The sequence below is a fragment of the Canis lupus genome, chromosome 24, assembly GCF_011100685.1.
Source record: "Canis lupus familiaris isolate Mischka breed German Shepherd chromosome 24, alternate assembly UU_Cfam_GSD_1.0, whole genome shotgun sequence".
In the NCBI taxonomy this organism is placed as follows: Eukaryota; Metazoa; Chordata; class Mammalia; order Carnivora; family Canidae; genus Canis; species Canis lupus.
Genome location: NC_049245.1, coordinates 38,867,999 through 38,889,821, shown reverse-complemented (window position 1 = coordinate 38,889,821; position 21,823 = coordinate 38,867,999). Strand labels below are relative to the sequence as shown.

General features: G+C 39.6%; 1 protein-coding gene across 4 annotated transcripts in view; it reads left to right on the top strand.

The window, feature by feature from the left end:
• Positions 1-21,823, top strand: part of ZFP64 (ZFP64 zinc finger protein) — an 87,322-nt gene that overhangs the window by 26,412 nt on the left and 39,087 nt on the right. For 2 of the 4 annotated variants that reach the window (XM_038572617.1, XM_038572615.1), the window contains one exon: positions 272-2,137. The exons of 1 other annotated variant lie outside the window; for it this stretch is intronic. In XM_038572617.1, coding sequence (XP_038428545.1) covers positions 272-1,557 — 1,286 coding nt within the window. In that variant the 3' untranslated portion in view covers positions 1,558-2,137. Of the gene's footprint in view, positions 1-271; positions 2,138-21,823 lie in introns of those variants that run through there. One more of the 4 variants, XM_038572616.1, reaches the window with a different exon arrangement.

Genomic DNA, 21,823 nt, shown 5'->3' with positions numbered 1-21,823 from the left:
TGGGACAATTGAATAGCACTTTTCCATCTCCCGTTTTTCTTGTGGGTTTTTATAACAGTGCTGGTGGTTTAGGTTTGGGGAAAGAAAAGAAGCCCCCCCACCCCACCCCCAGCCCCCCTTTTTTTTCCTCCCAGGGGCTGCTAGCAGCTGCAGTTAGAAGGTCTCCACCCGCCCGCCTTTGGTATAAGCGGTTTTCTGGTGTGTGCTTCGGGGGGAATCCGCTGTGGTTGTTGCCTGCCTGTTCTTATCGAAACTCACCTTGTGTTGACAGGGGACGCCCCCTTCCAGTGCTGGCTCTGTAGCGCCAAGTTCAAAATCAGCTCGGACTTGAAAAGGCACATGCGCGTGCACTCGGGGGAGAAGCCTTTCAAGTGCGAGTTCTGCAATGTCCGCTGCACCATGAAGGGCAACCTCAAGTCGCACATCCGCATCAAGCACAGCGGAAATAACTTCAAGTGCCCGCATTGCGACTTCCTGGGTGACAGCAAAGCCACCCTCCGGAAGCACAGCCGGGTGCACCAGTCGGAGCATCCCGAGAAGTGCTCGGACTGCAGCTACTCCTGCTCGAGCAAGGCGGCGCTGCGCATCCACGAGCGCATCCACTGCACCGACCGCCCCTTCAAGTGTCACTACTGCAGCTTCGACACCAAGCAGCCCAGCAACCTGAGCAAGCACATGAAGAAGTTCCACGGGGACATGGTGAAGACCGAGGTGTCAGAGAGGAAAGACGCGGGCCGCCAGAGCAGCCGGCAGGTGGCCAAGCTGGACGCCAAGAAGACTTTCCACTGTGACATATGCGATGCCTCGTTCATGCGCGAGGACTCGCTCCGCAGCCACAAGAGGCAGCACAGTGAGTACAACGAGAATAAGAACTCGGATGTGACCGTCCTGCAGTTCCAGATAGACCCCAGCAAGCAGCCGGCCGCCCCCCTCACCGTGGGCCACCTGCAGGTGCCCCTCCAGCCCAGCCAAGTGCCCCAGTTCAGCGAGGGGCGAGTCAAGATCATCGTTGGGCATCAGGTGCCCCAGGCCAACACCATCATCCAGGCCGCGGCCGCCGCCGTGAACATCGTACCGCCCGCCCTGGTGGCCCAGAACCCGGAGGAACTCCCCGGGAACAGCCGGCTGCAGATCCTGCGCCAGGTCAATCTGATCGCCCCCCCTCAGCCCTCGGGGTGCCCGAGCGAGGCGGGCGCGATGAGCCAGCCCGCTGTCCTGCTGACCACTCACGACCAGGCCGATGGGGCCACCCTGCACCAGACGCTCATCCCCACCACCCCAGGCAGCCCCCAGGAAGGCTCCGGCAACCAGACTTTCATCACCAGTTCGGGTATTACATGCACTGACTTTGAAGGCCTTAACGCTTTGATTCAGGAGGGGACAGCTGAAGTGACAGTGGTGAGTGATGGAGACCAAAACATCGCCGTGGCCACCACGGCCCCACCTATATTCTCCTCCTCCTCCTCCCAACAAGAATTGCCTAAGCAGACTTACTCCATCATTCAAGGGGGAGCCCACCCAGCCTTGCTCTGTCCAGCAGATTCCATACCAGATTAATACTTAAAAACCAAAAGAAAGGGGGGGAAGGTGTGACCAAAAAAAAAAAAGAAGGCGTAAATAGAAGTCTGTAAGAGGTTTGCTCTTAAGGTTTTTAAGGCTTGCTGTGAAACCCCTCCCCTTGTAATAAATTGTAATTTTATACTGCTTACTATAATTTTTTTAAATGCTGTAATAATGTTGAGACCACCTCTGAATCGCCGTGTTATAACTGTTGTAGAACGTTGCCAAGATGATTCCAGTTAGGGGTTGGAATTAAATGCATTGAGTAGTGAATACATTTGTTTTGTCCAGCTTGATTTCCCAGTTCTGAGAAGGGTTTTTTCCAATCTAGTGAAATTTATGTGGGAGACGGGACTTCCCAACGTCTCTTAAGTCACCATCCTGAAATATTACCCCTGCCCCCCAAAATCTGGGCTTATTAGTGTTTTAGTACATGGATACAAATCTGTTGGCATGAGGACCATTTTCTACATGATGTTACGTGGATACTTGACACCCCCCCCCCGAAAAAAGATGTTTAGTGCTAATGAGAAAAAAAAGGAATGGTTTCCTAATAAATTGATACGTGAGTAAAATATACTGAATGTTAATGATTCTTGAGAGTCACAGTATGACTGGGACCTGATGGGGTGTGAATTATCCAAAAAGAGGATTTGAAGAAACAAAGCTTTTGAGTCCTCCAGTAAATGTGACACAAGCATTCACGGTCGATTTAAATGTGCCTGGTGCCTAAAGTGACCCAACCTGTAGCATTTCCGTTTTGAAACTTGAGATTGACAAACCTGACATTTCTCTTTAGGGATGCAAAGATGATGTGAGTTCCTACTAACCCTTAGGATGGTTTTCTAGGATGCCATTGTCTTAAATATCAATATATGTGCAATCCCAGGGGCCAGGCAGTGGGATTGGAAAAGCATCTAGGTTTTTCCAAAGCATTAGGCTCTACTGAGGAAAGAGAAATTCAAAGGTTATGGTTTGGGAGTTGAAATGCTGTTCGATCAGTAGGTGGCGCCAGAGAGCAAGCTAGAATTAACCTCCAAAAAAGCCATAACTAGGTGGGGTAGTTACCTACAATTTCCAGCTTCTAGCATCATCTTCCAATTCATCGTGGGCTCTTAAACATACGGAATGATTGAAACATGCTCTCACAGAGCGTCAGCAAGGTCGGGTGCAGAGAGGTTTCCCTTGTGAGAGAAGCATATTTAAAATGTAACGAGAACTCTTACGTATATTTTTACCAGATCCCTCACCGCTTTGACTTTCCTAGCACACGAACTTACTAACAGTCTCACGGCGATCATCTCACTCGTACACAAAGATATTACCCTCCTACCCCCTTATTTCTTTGGTAATAACAAACTAAGGAAATACACAAAATGGTGATGCGGAAACCTTCAGGCCTTGCCTACTGGAAATAGGAAAAGTCGGCCTCCCTTAGGAAATAGCTATAAAGTTTGCGTTGTCTCTTTTCTTTCTTTGATCCTTAATATTTGAACACAATTCTGAGAGTTCTGGGGGAGGGGGGTGTTGCCACAATTTATTGTCATATTAGCAACGGTAATAATGAGTCATTAACTGGATTGGCAAGAAAATGAGAGCTTGCAGCACGCTATGTTCATATTTTAATAATTTCACTGCTTTAGAATTATTGATTATAGCTCTTTTTTTTTTTAATTGAGGAGGGGAGCTCCGGGGTAGGGGGGAGAGGGGCAGAGGGAGAGGGAGACGGAGAATCTTAAGCAGTCTCCACCCCTAGTGGGGAGCCTGACACAAGGCTCAATAGTAGGACCCTGAAAACAGGACCTGAGCCGAAAGCAAGAATCAGATGATTAATGAACTGGGCCACCCAGGTGTCCTGCTTACAGCTCTTAGGAAACTATTTAGCTATTCAGTTTTAGCCAAGAAACTTCTATTGTCATGAACCTGTTTTCTATATCTTTCTTTCCCAGAGTACCCCTTTCTTCGACTTTTAAAGGAATGGTTCCCTGGTTAGAAATGTAATGTGCATTCAAAGTAGAAAAGATGTAAAACACATTATATTATTTTAAAAAGCTCAAGTTGGGGCACTTGGGTGGCTCAGCCAGTGACTCTTGATTTCAGCTCAGGTCACAATCTCTAGGTCATGGAATCAAGCCCCATGTCAGGCTCTGCACTCAGCACCAAATCAGCTTGAGATTCTCTCTCCTTTTGTCTTCCTCCACCCATGCATGATGTAAATAAATATCAATCTTAAAAAAAAATACAACTTTTAAAAAATTTTTTAAAAACATTTAATATTAAAGTTACTAGTAATCTTACTACCCAGACACAAAATTGTGACCATTTTGATGGACTTTTTTTTGATGAACTTCTTTTATTTCTATGTTTATGTATATATATGGTTTCCACTCCAGTTACAGAGTTGGGTTTGAATGGAGCACACTATTTTCTGTTGATATATTTCCCTTTATATAATTTATCTCTAGCTAGCTGCTACCCTCCAATATGCACCTATACATGCATTTCTATATACACACACATGCATAAGTGGATTTTTTTAAACCACAACAGCAAAACTTGTTCCTTATAATAAACTATATACACAATTGTACAAACACTGAGCCAATCATCTCCAGCTCCCTCCTTATTCTCCTCCTACCCCCGGTTAGGAATGTTAAGTTTTCTCCGTATTCATACTAACATACACAGACTCAGTAGTGTAGAAAAGATTTTTTCCTATTTTTCTAGTAACTGTATCACACCATGTATATTTCTGTGCAAGTTGCTCTTACTCTTCCATGTATTAACAGTACTGCAGGTGAATACAGCTATCTCTAATTTTTTTTTTAAGCAAAAGGCAGTAATGTGAACATACCATGCGTTATTCCACTGTCTCTGTACTCGGGGATATTCAGGTGGTTTTGTTTTCATTTGCCATCACAACTGCAGCAGGAAACCTCCTGCAAGATTGCTCGCATTCAGTTGTGCTTCTGGAGTTACGGTGAGCATCCATAGTTTGTACTTGCATAGATTCAGATTACTTTTTTTTTTTTTTAAGATTTTATTTATTTATTTGAGAAAGAGAGAGTGAGCAAGTCAATGGGAGGAGGGGGCAGAGGAAGAGAGAGAATCTCAAGGAGACTCCCCGCTGAGCAGGGAGCCCTATACGGGGCTCGATCCCAGGACCTTGGGATTGTGATGACTTGAGTCAAAGGCAGAGACTTAACCGACTGAGCCACCCAGGCGCCCTTTAGATAACTTTTTTCGAAGCGGTAACCTCATCTGCGGTGTGGGCCCCAACTATCACTAGTCCTGGGTGTTAGCCATCTCTCGAAGTTTTGTCGGTCTGATGAGTAAAAGGAGCCATCTGGGCTCGGTGCATCTCCCCAGCTGCTGCTTTGTTTGTGTGTTTTGTTTTTTGTTTTTTTTAAGATTTACTTATTTATTCATGAGAAACACAGACTGAGAGACAGAGACATAGGCAGAGGGAGAAGCAGGCTCCATACAGGGAGCCTGATGTGGGACTCGATCCTGGATCCCGGGATCATGACCTGCACCAAAGGCAGGTGCCCAACCGCTGAGCCACCCAGGCGTCCCCCAGCTGCTGCTTTGATTTGCATTTGTGACATCTCTCTAGAAACTTGTTGATCATTTGCAGTTTTCTTGTCTGTGAACCTAAAACACTTCTCCCTCATGTTTTTCCTTGGGTCGTTGGGCACTGGGGACCCGAGCCCCATGTCTGTCATAGATGGCAGATCTTTCTGTTCTCCTGTCCTTTGTCTTCTGATTGCTCTTGTGGTGCTGTCACCTCACAGAAAACTCTCTTTTCCTATAGTCTGGTCTCCTATTGCTTCATTCGTGGCTCCTGTTTTTTTCTGGAACAGTCCTCTCTTCCCTCAGCTGAAAAAAAAGGTGTTTTTCTTTCTTTAATATATTTGCTGTTTTTTTAGTTGGCAACGTACGACAGCAAAAATCCCAATCTGCGCACGTGTGACATGGGAATTTGGCGGCCCACATATGCCAGGACCGTTTGTTAAATAAAATATTATTTTCCTCGGTCCTAAAATCCTAATTTCACTTATTGACAGAAGTTCTCAAATATGCTTGAATCTGTTTCAGGAATCTGCTTTGTGTCACTGATCTTTACATCTTCTCTGGTTTGTCTGCAGCACACATCTATTGTGTTAGTATTAAGGAAAGCTTCACTGTCTTTTAGGATTATAAAGCCACCCTCTAGCTATTCTTTTCCAAAATTTTTGTAGCAATTTCTAGATACTCATTCTTCCAAATGCGCTCACTCTATCCAGTACTTCTCAAGCCCCCCCCAAAAAAAAGCCTTTTGAGAATTTTTATTAGAAATGGATCAATGTGATATTGAACTTATAAAAAGAATAACTTTTGGGGCATCTGGGTGGCTCAGTGGTTGACCATCTGCCTTCGGCTCAGGTTGTGATCCCGGGGTCCTGGGATCGAGTTCCGCATCAGGCTCCCTGCAGAGAGCGTGCTTCTCCCTCTGCCTGTGTCTCTGCCTCTTTCTGTGTCTCTCTTGAATAAATAAATAAAATATTAAAAAAATAATAACTTTCTAAAATATGTTAAATCTTATGCCTAAGAACCTTTATTCAAATCCCGGGAGTAACCACTATTCATATAGTTGTCTTCATATGCAATCCATTCTTATGATATGAGTCCTGTATTTCCTTATTGGTATATAATTTTATTATAATTGTAAATAAGATTTTTTCTATGTTAAAATAAATGTCACAAACATATAAAGAATAACTATATTTGGTATATTTGTCTATATTGAGCAAAAAATTCTTATTAATTGGGGCACCTGTCTAGCTCAGTTGGTAGAGTGTGAGACTCTTGATCTTGGGGTTGTAAGTTCAAGCCCCATGTTGGATGGAGAGATGACTTAAAAACAAAATCTTTTTTAAAAAGTTCTTATTAACTGACAGTAAATATTTATTTATTTATTTATTTATTTATTTATTTATTTATTTTTTGACAGTAAATATTTATTAGAAACTCTTGGTCTCTGATAAATATAATTTATGACGGTTATGATACAGTCCTCTCCTTTCCCCGGTGTTTTATCTTGTCATTTATCCTACTTCGTTTGTTTCCTTGTCCAATTGCAATTAGCCACAGCCTCCAAACAAAGCTGGTACAGCTGATGTCTTTTTATGTCTCCATTTTTAATGTGAATGGCTTCAGAATTTCCTGGGTTAATATAATATATATACTGTTCCTTTGAGTGGTGCTTTTTCTAGTACTTGGGTCACTTCTACTGCAATCTTCACTTATAGTTTGTATCAGGGTCAGTTGCTGAATTTTAGCAAATATCCTTTCAGGATCTTTTGACATAACTCCTTGATTTTACACTTGAGTATGCCGATGTCATGAATTGGAATAGCCTGGTACAGAATCACCTTGCGTTCCTGCAGCAAGCCCTCATGGGCACGTTGGCTTCTTCTAACACACTGCTGGGTTGCATTTACTATCATTCACTTGAAAGTTTTCCAACTCTATCCATAAGTGCAGTTGAACTCTGGGATTCTTTTTTGTGCTCTGATTTTTGTTTGTTTGTTGTAGGTGATGTGACTCTGAAAATAAATTGGGGCTCATTCCTTCTTTTTCAGCAACTCAGCAATAGTTTTACTGTCTTGGGAATGATCTGTTTATTGTGTAGGCTGCTGCCCTTTCTCATTACATATCCTCAACAAAACTTCCATGCCTTTTCCACAATGACCAGCCTGTGTAAGTTTTATAACCCATGTGGCTCCGTTTGGATCATTTATATTTTACAAAATAAAAAAACCATTCCCTTTGCTCTGGCTTTCACATTGCTAGCTCTATGATTCCATTATACATGCTCTTAAAATTATTTTTAAATCTTTGGCATTTTGGCGGGTGAGTCTATCAGCTTTATTACTGATGGTTTCGGAGGAGGGGAGAGTTTCTGTTTTTTTTGTTTTTTTTGTTTTTTGTTTTTGTTTTTGTTTTGTATTTTCAGTTCTCCTAAGTTTGTCAAAGGGTTTATCTATTTTTCTTTTTTTTTTTAAGATTTTATTTATTTATTCATGAGAGACACACAGAGAGAGAGAGAGAGAGAAAGGCAGAGACACAATCAGAGGGAGAAGCAGGCTCCATGCAGGGAACCCAATGCGGGACTCGATCCCGGGACTCCAGGATCACACCCTGGGCCAAAGGCAGGTGCCAAACCACTAAGCCACCCACGCGTCCCTATTTTTCATTTATATTAAAGTAAACGTAAAAATAGTAGTATGAAAGCTTTTGCTTATAGTTACTTTCTTTGCCCTCCTCCATTTTATCCATTTTGGCTTTTCTCTTTTTACTAATTCTTTTTCCTGCTTTTCTTTCAGTTTATCTTGCTATTCTAATTTCCTGTAAGTTCACTTATTTGTAGCCTTTCATAACGAACACATTTAAAGCTACATATTTTCCATCGTGACCTCACTTATGTTAAAGGATCATGTTTTTAAATGTTAAAATCACGACTGTCACACAAATATAAAATATTAGTAGATGAACTATAATGAAAATATTAATGAGGGCATTGGCTTCAACAGGTTACAATAGGCTCAAAGGAGATTTCCGTGCACGTATAGTTACGTAGGCCATGAGAAATGCTACAGTGAATTCGCAGACACATGCAGAAAGGCTCAGATAACCACATGCAGATAACCCAGAGCAGATAACAGGACACCCAGTCATCTTTTTTGCCTGTTTTGGAGTCTTTCCAAAATGTTCCCAATATCCATATCCCTGTAGATGTTTATATGAGGTATCCTTCTTTCATAAGTTTCTAGATGCTTTGTTATTTCAGTTTTAGGGTGGGTTGCTTGGTTTAGTGGATTGTCAGGCGGAATGCAAGAGCCATAGAAAGGTATGTTTCTTATTTTTCAAGTAGTTACAATTTGGGAAACTGTATTTGGGTTATAGTTTCTGATAGTCATGGGCCTGAGGATGTGATCTGTGAAAATACGTGCTTTTTGTAATTTATTAGTTTGTTTGGTTTTTTTTATGGCCATGGACATGACCAGTTTTTGCTATGATCAGCAGGTATTTATGTAATAAGCACATTTAAAAAAATAAATATTATAATAAATATTTATAAATATAAATTTATTTTTATAAATTTAAAATTTTGTAATATATAAATATTATAATAAATATTTATAAATAAATATTATAAATAATATCTTTAAAAGGGGGGATGGAGTGCTTGGGTGATTCAGTTGGTTAAGCCCCTGCCTTGGGCTGGAGTCATGATCTCAGGGTCCTGGGATGGAGCCCCACATCAGGCTCCCTGCTTAGCAGGGCATCTGCTTCTCCCTCTCTCTCTGCCAGCACCTCCCCTGCTTGTGTGCAAGTATGCACTCTCTCTTTCAAATAGATAAAAATCTTTTTTAAAAATAAACACATTAAAAAATAAATAAAAATAAACACATTAACTTAATTACTCAGTTCTTCCAAGCCTCTCTCAGTTTTTGTCTATTTGATAAACTTTGCAGGAAGTATTTGTAAACTTCTCACCATGGTTACTTTTTTTTTAACCAGTCTTTTCTTATAACTACTAAGGTGTTTTGTTTTATTATGCCTTGCCCTATGTTGTTTGAGGTGTACGAGTTTGTAGTTGTTATATGTTCTGTCAATTTTCCTTTTTTCCCTTTATTCTATACTTATCCTTTCCATTCCATAGCTTTTGACCTTAAATTATACTTGATCTCATAATAATATTTTAAGTCCCACTTGATATTTATTTACATGTGCCTGGCTTACCTTTGCCTACTCCGTTATTTATTATCTTTCTTTTATCAGCCTCCCTTTGTCCTTGGTAGGAGAATTCACACTGTTGGCATTTATCAGTCACATAGACTTCGTAATTCACTTTTTAAAAAAATTATCTATTCATTTGATAGAGAGAGAACACAATCCGGGTGAGTGGTAGAGGGAGAGGGAGAAGCAGACTCCCCGCTGAGCAGAGAGCTAGATGCTTGGCTTGATCCCAGGGCCCTGAGATCATGACCTGCCCTGAAGGCAAACACTCCACCGACTGAGCCACCCAGGTGCCTCCATTCACTTCTGTCCTATTGAATATTTACTGTTTATTGAACGTTGTGATTTTTTTCTCCCTTTTCCTTTCTAGCTTTTCTCCGTTCTCTTGAAAGTTCCTGCCTAGGTCTTCATTTCTGCTAGCAGTTACTTTCCAAGCTTCACTAATGATTTTTAAATTTATATTTCTCTATTGCTCTCTCAAATATAAATATTAACCATCCCCCAACCTCCCACTAAAAGTCTCCTCCCCCATGACAGGAGGCCCGTGGACCTTATCTCTTCCTCCACTCCCTTTCCCCAAGTTCCAAGTTTTGCTGAGACAATTCCTGAGCTTATTTCCAAGCTTTTGCTAAGTTTTGTCCTGTGGTTTGTCCCATAATTCCCATGTTACCATCACCTACTTAGATTTGGCCAAAGATGAGAATAGACGTTGTTTGCCATCGTTTCTTCTCTATTCTTCCTCTTCCCTATTTCACGTCTTTATTCTGATCTTATCTTTATTCCATTAGAGTGTGTTCTTGAGTATATTCCTTAGAACGGGCCCCTCAGTTGGCATTTCTTTCTTCCTGGCAGATGAATGATACCTGTGGACATAGGATTCTTTTCTCTTCAGTAATCTTCAAATTCTGTTCTGGTGGAGATGAAGGGTTTAAGATCAATCTCATCCAATTCTCAGATGCCTTAGATCCAGTGACCAGTCACATTGAGACAAAGTGTCAGTGTTGCTAGGAAAAAAAGTGGGGACTTACCTCACTCGACTTAGCCAATCACATTGACTGAACCAAACTTTGAAGCTTCCAGAATAGAGAGGAGGTCTTGAACATGGGGCTTGAACATTATGATCTAGAAGACTTTTTGTTGCTCATCTCCTGCTTCTCAGCAACAAAATTATGGTTTTGTATTTTGAAAAAATTCAAAAATGTTTTATTCCTTATAACCATACTGCTCTAAGCTTCTTTTTTCTCGTTGAAGTACAATTGACATAGAATATTTTAGTAGTTTCAGGTGTACAACATAGTGATGTATATTATAATACAATTATGGATGTGTATTATAATATGATTACCACCATATGTCTAGTTACCACCTGTCACTATACAATGTTTTGACAATATTATTGACCATATTCTCTTGCTGTACGTTAGATCCCCATGTCTTATTTATTTTATAACCAGAGGGGTGTACCTATTAATCCCCTGCACCTCCCCTGCTCCCATCTGGCAACCATCAGTTTGTTCTCTGTATTTATAAAGTCTATTTGGTTTGTTCATTTGTTTTGCTTTTCAGATTTCATATATGAGATCATATGACATTTGTCCTCTCTGACTCATTTCATTTAGCAAAATACCCTCTAGGTCCATTCATGTCACAAAAAGCAAGATCTCATTTTTTTTATGGCTGAGTAATATTCATATATACATTATATATGTATTATACAAAATCTTTACCCATTCATCTATTGATGGACATTTAAGGTTGCTCCGTATCATGGCTGTTGTGAATAATGCTGCAATGAACACAGGGATGCCAATGTCTTTTTGAACTACTGTTTTCATTTTCTTTGGTAAATACTCAGAAGTGGAATTGCTAAATCATATGGTAGTTCTAGTTTCAGGTTTTTTTTTTTTTTAAGGAAACTCTGCAGTGTTTTCCATAGTGGCTACAAGAATTTATATAGAGCTCCAAGCTTTCAACATTTTTTCTATACCAAATCATTAGAAACAATTTTCGGGGGTACCTGGCTGGCTTAGAGGAGCATGTGACTCTTGATCTTGGGGTCAAGAGTTTGAGCCCACATTGGGTATAGAGATTACTTAAACTTTTTTTTAAAAAGAAACAATTTTTTGTTAGTATGCTATAAATAACAGATATATTACACATTTTGATAATTATTAAATATAAGGAAAATTTTACTGGTAATATGTGTCTTAATGCGATAGATAGACCTACTCTTTTTCAGCTTATATATCCTTGATGTATATTACTTTCTAAAAAAAATTTTTTTACCAACTATTAGAATAAGATAATTTTCAGTTGTTTTCTTTTTTTATTGATGTAAATTCTGAGAAGTCTCTTTCATACAAATAAGGATATGGAAACAGAAATTGTATTGTTATAGTGTTGAGTCTCAATTATTTTAATTCCTTCTGAATTAAATACTAGAAAAATCTCACATAATGGTTGATCATAACTAAGTGGGTCAATTTTCTTAAAAGCAAAGAACTGAAAACCACCTGGATTTCTCTCCCAGACATGGAACGATTTCTCAGCATTGACACCATGATTTCCAACATGTTTTTTTTGTTTGTTTGTTTTTGGTTTTTTTTGTTGTTTTCTTTTTGCTATCCCAGATATTTTATAGCTCCATGCATTGATTCAGCATAGATGATTCAAGGGGACATGTGTGTATGTTGGGGGGGGGGGTGTTCATAAATGATCAATTTTAAGAAAAAGTACAGACAAAAATTGAGATTCTGAGAATTGATTTCTGTAATCATGCCTTTGAAAAATCTTTGTATATTGCCAAAATACAAGAACCTTAGTTGAAGACCCTTGCCCTAGAGCAGTGGTTCAGCACTCCATGTTAAGAACCAGGTAGTAAATACTTTCAGCTCTGTGGGCCACAGTCTTTGTTGCAATTCTGCAACTCAGCTATGGAGTGTGGAGGCCATCAACAGTACAAAAGAGGGGTGTGGCTGTGTTCCAATAAAATTTTATTTATAGGCATCAAGATCTGAATCTCATAAAATTTTTTTTTTTTTTTTTTGAATCTCATAAAATTTTCACATGTCAGGAAATATTTTTTTCAACCATTCAAAAAAATGTGAGAACCATTCATGGCTCACAGATCATACAAAAAGCAGGTGCTGGGCCATAGTTTGCTAACCCTTGATCTACTAGACCCTGCACATAGTAGGTGCATAATAAATATTTATTAAATAAATGGCACTCATGATTTTCAGTGATAAAAGCTGATATTTATTGACTCGCCAACACAGTGCTGAATGCTGTACACAATAATCTCATTTAATGCACCCAACATCCCACGAGGGAAGTAATCTTAGAGCTCACATTATGCTGAAAAGGATGTGTTTCCCAACTTGCCTGGTATAAGAATCACCTGGAAAACGTGTTAGCATGCCCACAGCCACAGTCCAGCTCTGGAAATTCCAATACAGTGCATCTGGGCAGGGACCTGATCATCTATATTAGAAATCTAGAACCTCTGGAGATTTTTCTGATCCAGGCAGTTAAGAAATATTAAGGTATAGAACCAGAAGTCTTTTGTCTTGGGCTGTGGGGACTTTTTCCTACATAAGCCCCCTTCCTGCAAACACACACACACACACACACACACACACACACACACACACTTAAAATTATATTTTACAACTGTATGGGTACAGAGATGGGTAATCCAGGCTGGCTTATATCCCATTTTTTTTTCTTTTGATTTCAAAAGAAATGAAAACACTTTCATGGATTCTGAGCATGACGCCCACTGACCCTAATGGAAAATGGGGCTGGGACATTGTAATCAACATGAGGAATACAAGAGAAGGTTCATTCAACAGGGAGAAGAGATAGGTGGGACAGACAGATATTTACTTATCTTTGTTTTGCTCCAGTTTATTACAAAAACTTTCCTTTTTTATTTTTTTATTCTTTTTTTTTAAAGATTTTATTCATTTATTCATTAGAGACACACACAGAGAGAGGCAGAGACACAGGCAGAGGGGAGAAGCAGGCTCCATGCAGGAAGCCCGATGCAGGACTCGATCCCCAGACCCCAGGATCAGGCCCTGAGCCAAAGGTAGACACTCAACTACTGAGCCACCCAGGCGTCCCTATTTTTTTATTCTTTATTTAAATTCAATTTAGTTAACATATATTGTATTATACTCATTTCAGAGATAGAATTCAGTGATTCATCAGTTGCATATAATACCCAGTGCTCCATAAAGTCTAGGGAAAACAGGATAATTTCATCGGTACTTTATATAATGCCCCCAAAGATTTGATTTCCATAATTATATAGTGAGGAGATGAATACTTATTAGCAGTCAGTGTATTTTGACCAAGATATATTTGGTGTTAAAATGAGCACATGTGTATGTGCACGCATGCATGTGCACACAAATAAAATTTAAATTATCTGAGGCTTGACTGTAGTGTCATTTGATATAAGCACACACATTTCAAATTAGTATATATTGGTTATATATGTGAAGCCCCACTAAAATCTTTTCTTAGAGTCCATAATGGAGGGCACTATTAACAAATAGGAATACTGTCTTTAATTCTTTTCAATGGAGTTCTACTTCCATGGCAACCTACCCTCTACACCATCTAAAGATAACAGCTTTCTTTCCTCCTTTTCTAGCCCCAATTAACCATGGGTTTAATTTGAAAATTTTTGTATAATTGATTTTTTTAATATTTTCACTTTTTTTTATATCTACAACTAGATTATGAACTCAACGCCATGAACATTCTTTGCATCTTCCATAGTTCCTAGCAGAATATCCTTCATATAAAAAGTGCTTACTGAACATGTACTGACTGAATAATTGGGATTCTAGACATACTTGCTTTGTACTAGACCCTCCTCTGTATTCTACAGTGTTATCAACAAGTATTAATACTTGTCAGTTTGTGTATATTCATAAAATTAAATCTTACACATGTTAATTTGGGGGGGGACAACACCCAATGCTTATGACATCACATGCCCTCCTTAATGCCCATCACCCAGTTACCCCATCCTCCCACCCACCTCTCCTCCAGCAACCCTCAGTTTGTTCTCTAGAGTTCAGTGTCTCTTATGGTTTACCTCCCTCTCTGTTTTTATCTTATTTTTCCTTTCCTTCACCTATGTTCATCTGATTTGTTTCTTAAATTCCACATATGAAGGACACCTGGATGGCTCAGCAGTTGAGCATCTGCCTTTAGCTCAGGTCGTCGTGATCCTAGGATCGAGTCCCACATCGGGCTCCTTGCAGGGAGACTGCTTCTCCCTCTGCCTGTGTCTCTGCCTCTGTGTGTGTGTGTGTCTCCCATGAATAAATAAAATCTTAAAAAAAAAATTCCACATATGAGTGAAATCATATAGTATTTGTCTTTCTCTGTCTAGACTTATTTCACTTAGCACAATACCCTCTAGTTCCATCCACATCATTGCAAATGGCAACATTTCAATTTTTTTGATAGCTGAGTAGTATTCCATTGTATACTATATATATATATTCCATTTATATATATATATTTATATATATTTATATATATTCCATTTATACTATTTATACTATACACATCTTCTTTATCTGTTGGTCAATGGACATCTGGGCACTTTCCATAGTTTGGCTGTTATGGACATTGCTGCACATAAACATTGGGGTGCAGGTGCCCCTTTGAATCACTATGTTTGTATCCTTTGGATAAGTGCCTAGTAGGGCAATTACTGGGGTCATAGGGTAGCTCTATTGTTAGCTTTTTGAGGAACCTCCATACTGTTTTCCAGAGTGGCTGCACCAGCTTGCATTCCCACCAAAAGGGTAGGAGGGTTCCCCTTTCTCTGCATCCTCACCAACATCAGTCGTTTCCTAAGTTGTTAATTTTAGCCATTCTGACCAGTATGAGGTGTTACCTCATTGTGGTTTTGATCTATATTTCCCTGATGCCAAATGATATGGAGCATTTTTTCGTGTCTATTGGCCATTTGTATATCTTCTTTGGAGAAATGTCTGTTCATGTCTTCTGCCCATTTCTTGACTGGATTTTTTGGTTTTGGGGTGTTGAGTTTGATAAGTTCTTTATAGATTTTGGATACCAGCCCTTTATCCAATAAGACATTTGCAAGTATCTTCTCCCTTTCTGTCAGTTGTCATCTGGTTTTTGTCAACTGTTTCCTTTGCTGTGCAAAAGCTTTTTATCTTGATGAAGTCCCAATAATTCATTTTTGTATTTATTTATTTATTTATTTATTTATTTATTTATTTATTTATTGCCTTTGGAGATAAGTCTTGCAAGAAGTTGCTGTGGCCAAGGTCAAACAGATTGCTGCCTGTGTTCTCTAGGTTTTTAATGGATTCCCATCTCACATTTAGGTCTTTCATCCATTCTGAGTCTATTTTTCTGTACAGTGTAAGAAAGTGGTCCAATTTCATTCTTCCGCGTGTGGCTGTCCAATTTCCCCAACACCATTTGTTGAAAAGACTGTCATTTTCCCACTGGATATTCTTTCCTGCTTTGTTGAAGCTTAGTTGACCACAGAGTTGAGGATCCATTTCTAGGTTCTCTATTCTGTTCCCTTGACCTATGTGTCTGTTTTTGTGCCAGTACCACACTGTCTTGATGATCACAGCTTTGTAATATAGCCTGAAGTCTGGCATTGTGATGCCTACGGCTTTGGCTTTCTTTTTCAACATTCCTTTGACTATTCAAGGTCTTTTCTGGTTCCATACAAATTTTAGGATTATTTTTCCAGCTCTGTGAAAAATGTTGATGGTATTTTGATAAGAATCGCATTGAATGTTTAGATGCTCTATGAGCATGGAATGTTCTTCTATTTCTTTGTGTCTTCCTCAATCTCTTTCATTAGCATTATGTAGTTTTCAGAGTACAGATCCTTTGCCTCTTTAGTTAGGTTTATACCTAGGTATCTTATGGTTTTTGGTGCAATTGTAAATGGGATTGATTCTTGATTTCACTTTGTTCTGCCTCATTGTGAGTGCACAGGAATGCAACATACTTTTGTGCATTGATTTTATATCCTGCGACCTTGCTGAATTCCTGTATCTGTTCTAGTAATTTTTTGGTAGAGTCTTTTGGGTTTTCTACATAGAGTATCATGTTGTCTGCAAAGAGCAAGAGAAGAGTTTCTTTTTTGCCAATTTGGATGCCTTTTATTTCTTTTTGTTGTCTGATTGCTGAGGCTAGGACTTCCAGTTACTATGTTGAACAGTGGTGGTGAGAATGGACATTACTGTCATGTTCCTGACCTTAGGGGAAAAGCTCTCAGTTTTTCTCCATTGAGAATGATATTCACTGCTGGTCTTTCATATACGGCTTTTATGATATTGAGATATGTTCCTTCTATCCCTACACAGCAGGGTTTTTATCAAGAAAGGATGCTATATTTTGTCAAATGATTTTTCTGCATCTATTGAGAGAATCATATGGCTCTTGTCTTTTCTTTTATTAATGTGGTGTATCGCATTGATTGATTTATGAATGTTAAACCATACTTGCAGCCCAGGAGTAAATCCCATGTGGTCGTGATGAATAATCTTCTTAATGTACTGTTGGATCCTATTGGCTAGTATATTGGTGAGAATTTTTGTATCCATGTTCATCAGGGATATTGGTCTGTAATTCTCCTTTTTGGTGGGGTCTTTCTCTGGTTTTGGAATCAAGGTAATGCTGGCCTCATAGAATGAATCTGGAAGTTTTCCTTCCATTTCTATTTTTTGAAACAGTTTCAGAATAGGCATTATTTCTTCTTTAAATGTTTGGTAGAATTCCACTGGGAAGCCATCCAGCCCTGGACTCTTGTTTGTTGGGAGATTTTTAATTAGCGGTTTGATTTCTTTGCTGGCTGTGGGTCTGTTCACATTTCCATTTCTTGCTGTTTCAGTTTTGGTAGTTTATATGTTTCTAGGAATGCATCCATTTCTTCCAGATTTTCTAATTTGCTGGCATATAATGACTCATAATATTCTCTTATATAAAAAAAATTCTCTTATATTTGTTTGTATTTCTTTGGTGTTGATTTCCATCTCTCCTCTTTCATTCATGATTTTATTTATTTGGATCCTTTTGCTTTTCTCTTTGATAAGTTTGACTGCAAACTAGTGGTTTATCAATCTTATTAATTCTTTCAAAGAACCAGATCCTAGTTTCGTTGATCTAGTCTACTGGGGTTTTTTATTTCTTTTTTTTTTTTTCATTTATTTATTCATGAGAGACACAGAGAGAAGTAGAGACACAGGCAGAGGGAGAAGCAGGCTCCATGCAGGGAGCCCAACATGGGACTCGATCATGGGTCTCCAGGATCACACCCTGGGCTGAAGGCAGCGCTAAAGCACTGAGCCACCCAGGCTGCCCTTTTTTAATTTCTATATCATTGATTTCTGCTCTAATCTTTATTATTTCTCTTCTCCTGCTGGATTTAGGCTTTATTTGCTGTTCTTTCTCCAGCTCCTTTAGGTGTAAAGTTAGATTGTGTATTTGAGACTTTTCTTGCTTCTTGAGGGAGAACCTGTATTGCTATATACTTCCCTCTTAGGACCATCTTTGCTGCATCCCAAAGATTCTGAACTGTTGTTTTCATTTTCATTTGCTTCCATATATTTTTTTAATTTGTCTTTAATTTCCAAGTTGACCCATTCATTCTTTAATAGGATACTATTTAGCCTCCTTGTGTTTGTGGTCCTTCCAAATTTTTTCTTGTAGTTGACTTCAAGTTTTAAAGGATTATGGTCTGAAAATATGCAGAGTATAATCTCAATCTTTTTGTACCAACTGAGATTTGATTTGTGACCCAGCATGTGATGTTTTCTGGAGAATGTTCCATATGCCCTCAAGAAGAATGTGGATTCTACTGATTTAGGATGAAATATTCTGAATATATTTGTTAATTCTGTCTGGTCCAGTGTGTCATCCAAAGCCCTAGTTTCCTTGTTGATCTTCTGCTTAGATGATCTGTTTACAAAAGTTTTCTTAAGATATTTCTCATACACCATAAAAATCCACCCTTTAAATTATATAAGTTAATAATTTTAGTACATTCACTAAGTTGTGCAACCATTACCAGCATCTAATTGCAGAACATTGTCGACACCCCAGAAAGAAACTCTGTCCCCAGGGGCAATCACTCCCCATTCCTCTCCCCAGCCTCTGGCAACCACAGATGTGCTTTATGTCACTGATTTTGCTTATTCTGAGCATTTCACATATTTGGAATCATACCACATGGGATCTTTTGTGAGTGATTTCTCTTACTCAACATCGTGTTTTCAAAGTTCATCCATGTTGGAATGCACATCAGTGTTCATTCCTTTTCACATCCATTTAGTATTTCACTGTATAGACAGACCACATTTTGTTTGTCTGTTCAGCAGTTGATGGAAATTTGGGTGGTTTCACTGTTTGCCTTAGTTTTAAAAATATTAATATAGTAAAATTTTTAGAATTATTTGGGAATTTTCATGAAAATACCTGCTACATATTGAGCAGTTACTCTGCATGAATCACACTAACTCAATGAACGTCCCCAGCAGTGCCCCCTAACAGAGTTATTATTACCACCACCATTTTAGGGCTGATGAGGCCGGGCAGTGGAATGGGTTAGCAGGTCACACAGCTAGTTGATTTGATATGATTTGAATCATACAGTGATTAAGATCTTATTCTGGAGCCAGAATCCCATGTTGGAAATCCAGTAGAGAGCAGGTCACATCAGTCCATCTCTGTATGAACACAAAGACGAAGCAGTGGCTTCTAGCCCAGTGGCCAACATGAAAATTATAGGACATGGCAGGGGAATAGACACATTTCTCCCTCAGGTAAAGAGGAAAGGTAGAGGTGCCTGGCCAAGAGCTACTCAGTTCTCTTACTAAGCTAACATCCTTTGAGCACTTACCATGGGCTGGGTCCTTGCTAAGCATTTAACTACTGCCTCCTACAACCAACTCCCCAAAACATCAAGAATGAACCAGAGGAAAGTCCTGACATTTCTACCAGCACAACACTGGCATTACTTAGCCCCCTGGAAAAGTATCTGTGGTCCTTCCAAATTTTTTCTTGTAGTTGACTTAGCCCATAAGGGCTACCCATATCATATTTTTTTAACAAAGATATATTTATTGGTATTTTTAAAATATAGCTTCTTAGGAGAGTGAAGACTTTTTGGACAGAAAAATTAGAAGTCAAATGGCACTTTTCATCGTCTTCTTTAAATCGATCTCCTTTTTCAAAAGTTAGCTATAACATTTTAGAAGAATTAATTTTGGAAGTAGTTTTTTTTTGTTTTTTGTCTTTTAAGGATTTGTTTATTTTAGAGAGAGAAAGGGAGAGGGGGAAGGAGGCAGACTCTACTCTGACCACAGAGCCCAGTGTGAGGCTCAATCTCGTGACTCTGAGATCTTGACCTGAGCCGAAACCAAGAATCGGACACTCAACTGACTGCGCCACTGAAGCACCCCAGTAGTTAAGTTTTTAATGCTGATTTTGTGGTTCTTGAGCAATGGTGATGGTCATTACCCTTGGGCTCTATTTCTCCAGTACTATCCTTCCCCTGAGACTTACCTCACTGATTTCTGAAGGTGGAACTGAGTGTTATTGAATTATTAGACCAAGGGAGACTATAGAGTAAATGTTCTAGACACTATCAACTGTTATGATACTGGCAGTTCATTGGTAGAATCATTCTGTGTACATGTATGGAACTAGTAACAGGCCCAAGGGGCTATGAGGATACCAGATCGTATAATTGAGCCCTTGCTTTGGAGCAGTGTATTGTTCAGTGTACCATTGTTTCCTCCACCAAAATTGTGGATCTTGAGGGCTGAGACTAATTCTGACCACTCTAAACCCCCAGAAGAAAGTGCTCAGTAAATGTTTATTGAACTCATTCATTCACTCATTCAGTGTTTTTGAGCACCTACTACATGTTGGGTGCAGTTCTGGAAACTTGGAGGTTATCACTGAGCACAGAGTGATCCTTGCCTGTGTGGAGTCCACCTTCTGTGGTGGAGAAACAGACAATACACAGTAAACAGAATACATAAGTGTGTCAAGCGTTGTCAGGAGGTGATGAGTGCTGCGGGGAGTGGGGGGAATAGTTTCGTATGGAGAGAGGGCTTGAGATTTTAAATAGGGTGGTCAGAGAAGACCTCCCTGAGAAGTTAAGATTAGAACAAAGACTGAAATGAGGGAGGGAGCGAGGAAGGGAGCCATGTAGATATGAAGAAGAGAATCCCAGAGGGAAAAGCCAGTGGAAACACCCTAAAAGAGAAATGTGCCTGTGGTGTCTGAGGTTGATGTAGCTGGAGAAGACAGAGCATGAAAAGAGAAGCAGGTAGACCATGAGGTTGACGAGAGAATTATTCTGTGTTTTGTGCATATCTGACATATATTACAATATTCATTAAAACAGCAATAGCAATTGCATTCATTCAGCAAACACCAATTGCCAAAGGAGTGAACATAGGATATTGGTGTCGCCAGGCAGGCAGGATCCTTGCCCTATGGGAGCTCATGGTCTAATAGGGCAAATAGGCAAATACGCATTTGCCACAGCACATAAGTGCTCTAGTGGGGGACACAGAAGATGATGAGGAAGCTGTATGACCCAGATTTGGACTGCCCAAGGGAGGCTGTCTGTGGAAAGTCAAAGTGATGAATAGGAGACACAGTTGAAAAGGAGGAACCGAGAAATGGGGGATGAACATTCTAAGGTGGAGGATAACATATGAAGGTCTGGAGGGAGAGAGGTCATTTGTAATTGGAGCATTTTTCCAGAAGGGTAAAGGGGGGAAAAAGAGAAAAAAGATTGGTGCACCTTGTGCACCTCAGAATGTTATTTCAGGATTTTAAAAATGCCACATTTATACCATATATATAAGACGATCATATAGTTCCTCATCCAAACTCGGAGTGTGGAGGCATTATTGATAAAAATGCTGGGAGAGGAGGTGTGAATCAGCTTCTGACCTGCCGTTATTACTGATGGATGGAAGCCAGAAGCTGTAAAATAATAATGACTCATGCTTCACCCTAGCGGTGGAAGGCAGCATCACAACAAGAGGCAAAGAGGACTGTGTCACCTCCCACTGGTTAGTTTTTTCAAGAAAAAGAAGTCCTATGCCACAAAGCTTATTGAAGTTTGGGTTTTCAGCTTAGTGCTTTATTTTTTTTTTTTTAGATTTTATTTATTTATTCACGAGAGACACACAGAGAGAGGCAGAGACACAGGCAGAGGGAGAAGCAGGCTTCCCACTGAGCAAAGAGCCTGATGCAGGACTTGATCCCAGGACCCTGGGATCACAACCTGAGCCAAATGCAGATGCTCAACCACTGAGCCACCCAGGCACCCTTGGCCTAATACTTTAGACATAAATTTATTAGTAGTATAAATCTGTCAGTCTTTATCAATACATTTATACTTTACTTTGTGACTATATTCCTATTTTCTTTT